The following is an 8,526-nucleotide window of genomic DNA, read 5'->3' as shown; positions in this document are numbered from 1 at the left end:
GCTAAGTTGCCTATTTTCGGCAGGAGTATTGTGCGCCCTTCCACCAACCACTCTGGAATCGGCTCTTCCGACTTCAAATATGAGGTGAAAATACGGGTCAAACGCTGATGGTCCCGGTGCGGAATAGTTCTTCATCCCTCTTAATACTTTTTTCACCTCCTCGGTAGTGATGGGTGGGCATTCTTTATCAGGTGATAAGAGAGCAACACATAACTCCTTGAAGCTATTTATATTTTCTGAGTCTTCTTTTCTTTGTTTTGAGTTTTCTTATTTTCTTCGTTTCTGAGTCTTTTCTTCGTTTTCTTCAACCCATCAGCATTTGGCCGGTATTTTCACCTCATATTTAAAGTCGGAAAAGCCGATTCCGGAGTGATTGGTGGAAGGGCGCACAATACTTCTGCCGAAAATAGGCAACTTAGCTGACCCGAAGAATTACAGGCCAATCACTTGTCTGAACACGCTTTATAAGATATTCACAGCTATCCTAAATGATAGGATTATTCGGGAAATTGAACCTGTGTGGCAAGAAATGTATGAACAGCGAGGTTCAAAGAAAGGCGTAGCCGGAGGTCGGGAGAACCTGCTCATCGATAGATGTGTCTGCAAAGATGCAGCATTCTACCAGCGTGACCTATCGATGGCCTGGATTGATTATCGGAAAGCTTTCGGTTCGACCTCCCATAGATTTATCATCTGTCTTTTGAAAATCTTAAAGGTTCATCCGCAAATAGTTAGCTGCATAGAGAGATTGATGCCGCTTTGGAAAATCAGATTTACTATCTCATCTGGAAAAAATCGTGTGACAACTAACAAGGTCACCTTTCAGAGAGGTGCCTTTCAGGGCGACACCATGAGCCCACTTCTCTTTTGCCTTACATTATTGCCACTATCTCTAGCACTTCGCCATTCCGACGGGTACTTGTGCGGCAAACCTGCAAATCGAAAGTACAAGGTCACTCATGTATTTTACATAGCAACTACATCTAGCTCTAGAGATTGTCGAACGATATACTAAGAAAATTGGAATGGAATTTGGGTTAGACAAATGCGCCAAGGTTTATTTGAAGCGAGGAAAACTTAATGTCATCCCTGAAGATCCTGAGCTCGTTGATAAAAGCGCTATACGACACCTTTGCGCTGGAGAGACTTATACATACCTGGGCGTGCCACAGAGCTGCAGAGGAGCAAAGTATCTGCAACAAATATGCTTGCCGTCCCGGTAGTACTCTATTCATTTGGAGTAGTTCCATGGACGAAGAACGTCTTCCGTTCCGCGACTGTACATCTCACGCCGTCAAGGTGGTCGCGGAATATTGAGTCTTGAATGTCTCCACAACAGGATTATTCTGGGTACAGCACATAGAGTTGCAAATGGAAGAGACCCTCTTCTTAGAATGGTCAGGAATCACGAAGAAGTGGGCAAAGGACCGTTTCTGTACAAAGCAGGGGAGGAGGCTGCTGAAACACTCAGAATTAACTTCAGTATTAGGGGTGAGCAAAATGCATCAAATCTTATCTATCTCGAGTTCTCACTCCTGAATGCCCAGATTAAGAAAGCACAAGAGAAAAACTTTCGTGAACAGCACCTCGATAAGAGGATGCACGATATCTTCCGCGGAAATGTGAAAGATCAGTCAATGTCTTGTGAGCTAACGTTTGCTTTCCTTAAATCGCCCGGATTGAAGTCTGGTACGGAGGGTTTTATTTCTGTATGCCAAGACGGTGTGACTTCCACCTTAAAAGACAGTCGCCACATTTTGAGCCAAGACATTCCTGATGATAGCTGCAGGGCGTGCTATGCACATCCCGAGCATTTAGCTCACATACGAAACAACCTACATTTGAAGGCACAATGCGGCACTAAGAGTGCTTTATTACTATCTCTGTCACTCTTACGGCATTAACCTTAATATCGCTCCTCTAAATGCTCATAGGGAAATCGAGTCAATTGTCGAGAACGGGAAGTGCCGCATATACTGGAACTTTATATTCTCGACAATTGTTTCTGTTGCTCACTCGAGGCCTGACATGGTTCTTCTTGACTTCGAGAACCGAACCATGTTCGTTATCGAATTTTCGGCACCAGCTGACAAAAACATCATAGCTAAGGAGAATGAAAAGAAAAAGAGGTATCGAGACCTTATAAGGGATTTGCAACGATTGTACCCGGAATATTCGGTTAAACTAATCGTCCTTATCATCGGCGTCATCCTTATCATCGAGTCAAAAACTCGAAATTTCATCAAATATTTTTCATTCCGTAGGTATACAAAGTAACTCATATTTTTATTCTTTACACAATGTTACGCGAACCTAATTCGATATTGTATATGGCATTCGATTTTAACTTTTTTATCTTGTACTTTTAAATCGATAATGCAATATTTCAGTGAAATTCATACATTTTTAAGACGATGTGGAAACAAAATTAAAGTAAAGAATTTTAAGTTCAAGTATCTTTTGGCTCATTTAAAAGATTGCCTATACAAAACTGGTACCAGTAAAAAAATTGTCGGTACCGGTAAAAAGCATATTTTAAGGATAGAGCCTAGACTGCTGGAAGAAGATATTACAAAATTAATTTTTTCCCTCATCTGTTTAATGCTACTCTATCATCCTCAATATATCGAAAAGGGCTAAAGGTTTGAGAAATATTATTTCTGTGACCTGTAACAAGGGTTCTTTCCCGCCCCCTAGAGAACTTGGAAAGGAGTGGGGGATTGACCAACATTATGTGAGTGATCAGTCACAGGGGTGCTTTATCGCCCCCCAAGAGACGTTAGAATGGAAAAGGGGTAGGAGTTCGACGAAAATTATTTCTGTAACCAGTCACAGGGGTCTCTTACAGCTTCTCACAAGATGTCGAAAAAGGGTAAGGGTTCGACCAACATTATTCTTGTGAACAGTTATATAAGTACATATCCGCCCCCCTCCCCCACGAGATGTTGAAGAAAAGTTGAAAACATTTGAATTTTATGAATTCCTTGAATTCTGTAAATTTTATGAAATCCGTCATTTCTATAAATACCCTGTATTCCGTGAAGTCGGCGAATTTTACCAATTCCTTAAATTATATTAGTTGCACGAATTCCATTAATTCCGTGAATTCCACGAATTCCTTGAATTGCATGAACTTTGTTGAATTGCATGAATTCTTTGCATTCCACAAATTCTATAACTTTGATGAATACGCACCCTCAACCGCTACCACTATACAGTTTCTCCAAATTTGTCAATACTGACCGACAAGAAAAAAAAACACTTGTAGAAATTTTTAAAAGTTGAAATTATTATAGTGATGTTAAGTACTGCAATATATGACCTATTTGAGTTTTTATTCTGCTTAAATAATTCAGTTTTGATAATTATTGTTAGGTTAGTCCCTAAACCAAAGTTCTGAGTTACATTTCCAGTTATAAAATAATAAAAGTTACATTATTTAAACAAAATTAGAACTTAAATGAGCTAGGCAGACATGCATACAGGCCAAATGAAAAAATTACTAAAAATTTTAAAACAATACTTACATTTTATTGTATTTTAAATCTGCCAAATATATAACATGTAATTAGTCACGTGGCAGGCTGTCCAATCATTCGTCGCGAAAATATGTAGCAACTAGAAAAATGAATACACTGGGTGTTCCGAATGTCATAAAAACTGATAGAGTTCCCTGGTTCTTTGTATACATTTGTAAGATCTTCAGCGCCATCACGTCACTTGAAAAATACGTTCCTAAAAGTGATGAACTTTTTGGTCAATTCCATGGAATAAATGCGAATACCGACGGCTGTAAATCGTAATTCCATAGGAGCAAGTCTTCTGAGATATGCAACTCAGAATGCATTAAAAAGTGTATCACATAATGGACATGTTTTTTATTTAAATTTAGTGTATAAATAGTACATATCTCATTGTGAATATAAGTGTATTATATATTCCTATTAAGTAAATCTAACAAACGAATTAAAATTAAAATTAATAGAATTGAGTCCTGCTCGGCCACTTTTTGCCTCCCTCGGGAAGAATCAAAAACTTTTCGATCACGATGCCAAATTTAAGTTAATTATTCACGCTACTGCTAGACGGTTAAGCATTTACAAACGAATTTGTGATTACGATTTTTAACCGCATGGAGGCACTCTGCACAATGGGGGCAATCCTCAAGAAGAATATGATGCCTGCTTTCATACCCGCTCATATGATGAATATCTAGTAGATCAAATAACCAGGACTTATCTCTAATATTATACTGTGCAGTGTTTCTCATATGATAAATTACAGATGGAAAAGTGTTCCAGTAATCATATAAAAACTATGGTTGAATTGGAACAAATCACGACTAAGAAAGTTGTCTTCTTACTTACTACAAGAGAAACTTCATCTTATGGTAAAGGAACCAACTTAATTAAACTTGTCGGTAAAATATCGATCAATATGATTCAGTAATATATTTACCTAGGTGAAAAATTAATTAAAATTAGTTTTTGATATAAATTTTTAGGTATTTTAAAATAAATTGGTCAAGGAAAAATGTGTAAACTGACGTAAAACGATGAATGTGAAATATGTGACAGTAATTATACTACAATTTTTATTTATTTGCAAATAGTTGTAAATAATTAAAAAGGTTAGGGGCTTCTTTTCCGTGAATAAAACACTGAATTTGTAAACACAAGAATAAAATCTGTTTATTTAAAAGTATAAATGAGAGTACAGGATTTCGCTATGGAGGCGCTGTGATTTGTGGCGAGAAAAGAGTTGTGTGCCATAGATTCGAAGAACAATAAACTTCATCCTTGGTACAGATTCGAATGCACGTTTGACCAGTAAAGACATAATTCAAGGGGTAAGTTGTGTAGCAGGACTTTTAGAAAGAACAAATATGCTTGAAATTTTATCTCCGAATTGCTCAATAAGAACAATCTGCTTTGTTATAGTGGACAGGGAAAAGACGGAGTTAACCACTTCTCTACAATATTGTAAAAAATATAAGTAAAAACATAAAAAATTGTAACGAAAGAACAATTAGCTAATTTGAATTCAGGTTTTAATCGATTTTTATCACTTACGGGGATGAAAAGTCTTATTCACGAACTGCGAAATATTGAAATTTCTTCTATAGATAGTTTTTTGTCCAGTAAAGGGGCACTTAAGGGCAAGGAAATATTTTTTCAAGATGTTCATATTGATAACATGTGCATCTTAGGCATAATTATATATATAAAACCCGTTCTCCCTATTTAAACCCTACCGTCTGCAGCCGAATTTCTTAAAGATGCGCTCGCATTTGCTAAGGTTTTTAGCCAAGGGACAGGAAAACTGCAGAAAACCTTTCCCAAGCTGCAGCTGGTACAAATGTGTTATTCTTGTTGGAAGACTTTTGTTTTAAGTCTAAGGCCTAATCGTTTAGATACATCATCATTAAATGGCTTCTTGATCCCATTTTCTATTATAATCGGTTTTTTACTTTCATTGAACAATGCACGTTTTTTTCCATTCTTCGACCATGCAAAGATCGCACCGGCTTTCTTCCACACTAATAATTTTTGTTTTATTGGAACTATTTCACCTCCTCTTTTTTTCATGTAAAAGACACCACTAAGCTCTTCCTTTGTAGCCATCTCTTCATGAGAAGCAGGTAATTTTTTCGGTGGATCCTGTTTAACTCCGGCATCTTGTGTGGCTTTGACGCAAACTGAAACATCAGGAAAGGGACTTTAATGCAAATAAATGTTGCAGTTATTTACAACATATATTATATAATCCTTGAGTTAAATTATTCAATTGTGTAGAGTTGAAGAAGAACCTAACTTTAGAGAACGACAGCAATGTATATAGTCTAATTTATCTGTTTATTAAATTTAGAAGAAAATCTTGAAAATCATCAATTAAAAATGGCCGAATTTTGAAACAAAATTTTGCATAAAGACTGTCTTCTTTCTGTTTTTTTCTTTGTTAAATAATTCCTTCTAATGAGCCGATTAAGTTTATTTTCGTGAACATACTTCTGTTGCTTGCAGTCTTTTTGTGCAATTCTGTTACTTATTCCGTTGTTTAGGCCTATAATGTATTTAAGTACAGTGAAACTCTTCCACAGCGCCGATTTTGGGGCTGGCGGTGGCTGGAAACTAACTCATTATAGCCGGCTCCGCTTTTGTTTGTTTATGCTTGAGTGCTCGCCTGAGTGACAGCCGCATATCCCGCGCACCCCGTGCAGCTCCTGCTACAGATCTATGCGGTGCAGCCTTAATTCTCGGACGGGCTATAGCAGGGAGGGCTATTGAAGAGTTTCACTGTTATTTGATCTAAATTATTTCTATTTGTACTGTGTTGAAATTTGCATTTTATATTTATACTGTAGAGGCCTAAATCAGACTTATGTAATGCTCTTTACTAAAAAAATGCAAGCTTTAAGTTAAAATTAATCATCCCTTTATACCTTAGGTCTATTATTTGACCAGTGTTATTATTATTAATAATAAAGTTTGACTGATCTGTCCACATTAAGATTGTTTAAATAAGAAAGTAATTTTTTCGATCGGGCAATATTCAAGGATACCAGTCTCCCCTTAATTTTCGCATCAAAAATGTGGAGGAAAACAGCATTTTTCGCAGTTATAAGAATATATTGCCAATTTACTTGATGTCCTTGTGAGAATAGCGATAACTTACGCTAAAATGTTAACAAATAATTGTTTTCACAATTGTAATATTCAATTAAACCAGCTGTAAATTCTATCATAGGTGTTTCCGCCTTGTATTTATTAATGTATGATGCTCATTCAATGATCATTTCATTTCTTTAATGTATTACTAATTAGTAAATCAATTAAATTTATCATAGAGAAGAAGCATTATCAATTTTTTATAAATATTTAAAATTGACAGTAAAAATATTCAAAAATTTTAGTGGGTGTTTCCTCCTTTTCTCATTTAACTTTTTTTCCTACATCCAGCAACATTTCAGGCTGGAAGTGGATTTTTGTTTCGTCTTTCAATGTTGATTGCGATTTTACAAAATATTTTATTACTATCCTGAAAAATACTTTGAAATACTAATAATTATGATTCTTTTACAAAATTCCCTAAACCGTCTAAAAATATAATTCTTTCCAAAACTTCACTAGGTCAAATCAGAATCACAATTATTTTAGAAAATTGCCCTTGTTCAAGTTAAAATTGTAATTGTATTGGAAAATATACTTTTTTAAGTCCGAATTATAATTCTTTTAGAAAATTTTTAGTTCAAGATTAGAATTGTAATTTTTTTTGAAAATTTCCTTATCTAATTCATAATTACATGTAATTACAGATGAAATTTTCCTTTTTGAATTCAGTCGGATGATTTTTCTCCAAACTAAAAATTGCAGTAGAAATAAAAGTTTTTGCAATGGAGGGAGTTCTTTATTTTTCAGATGTCTAGTAAATTCAACTCAGGGCTTGACCAGTCTGCTGTCCAACGGAAAACCCTAGTAAGTGACTTTTGCCATAGAGATTAATTTCTCATGCGCATTTATCACAAAATAGTCTGTATGGCAAATGTCACTTACTAGGTTTTTCTGTTGGACAGCACTAGTAAACAAGTGTGCGCAAAAAAGTGAAAGGGCTAAGTGTAATTTTGTAATTAGGACCGTTAATCTATAAGGTATGCCTTTTATATTCAAAACGTCTTCTTTTAAATTATGCTAATAAATGTTGTCTTTGCTTCGCGGTTTATAAATTCATCACATGTAAATATATAATATTATTGTGAAAACCATCGCAAAGTAAATCATAAAAAAATTTCTTTAATTAATTTAATTTTTTCATGTATACTCATCGACAGAGAGTTCCACTAAAATAAGGATTAAGAGCTTTATCATAGTGATATATAGAAATAAAGCAAAAAAATCACAAATTAAGACTTTTAGAGCAACAAAAATATTTAGTGAATAAGTCATTGAATTTAAATCATTTGAGCGAAATTCATCGAAAACAATACCACGCTAAAAAAGCATACGGAATCACTATATTGCACCTATTTCAGTAGATATTGGAAAAAATGTTAAAATTTTATCATTTACTATAAGCCATAGCTTTTATTTTTAGCATCATTGATGTAAAATATTAAAGTAAAATTGAAATCAGAACTATACTTAAGCAGTAATGAATTAAAGTAAACTTTCTGTCTTTTATTTTTAAATTTTTAAGGAATAAGTGGTAATGGAGACATGTAAATATTTGGGAAAAAATATTCAAAATACCTAAAAAATTTAAAAATCGAAAAAACCCGCAAGCTTATGTCTTCTTTAAAATTATGCAAATGAACAAAATGTATATTAAATCCATGTATGCAAATAAAAAATATGTATTAAAAAGGCATTTTTTATTGTAAAACTGAATGAGTAGAAAACATGATTTTAATTTAAATCGTTTTCGTGTTTTTCATAAGTGTATAAATAAATGTATATATTTAATCATTCACAATTATGTAAATAAACGCATATTTTTTAAAATAGCCCTGATGAAAATATTGAAAAGATA

At 34.4% G+C, this 8,526-nt stretch overlaps 1 protein-coding gene across 1 annotated transcript in view; it reads right to left on the bottom strand.

Annotated features, from left to right (window-relative positions):
* Positions 1–4,667: 4,667 nt before the first annotated feature.
* Positions 4,668–8,526, bottom strand: part of LOC117171594 — a 5,756-nt gene continuing 1,897 nt past the window's right edge. Inside the window, exon 2 of the mRNA XM_033359040.1 lies at positions 4,668–5,698. Within this exon, the coding sequence (XP_033214931.1) occupies positions 5,364–5,698 (335 nt within the window). The 3' untranslated portion in view covers positions 4,668–5,363. The remainder of the gene's footprint in view (positions 5,699–8,526) is intronic.

The sequence above is a fragment of the Belonocnema kinseyi genome, chromosome 4 (genome assembly GCF_010883055.1).
Source record: "Belonocnema kinseyi isolate 2016_QV_RU_SX_M_011 chromosome 4, B_treatae_v1, whole genome shotgun sequence".
Lineage (NCBI taxonomy): Eukaryota > Metazoa > Arthropoda > Insecta > Hymenoptera > Cynipidae > Belonocnema > Belonocnema kinseyi.
The sequence above is the reverse complement of the archived record's forward strand: the minus strand, read 5'-3'. Positions and strand labels throughout refer to the sequence as shown.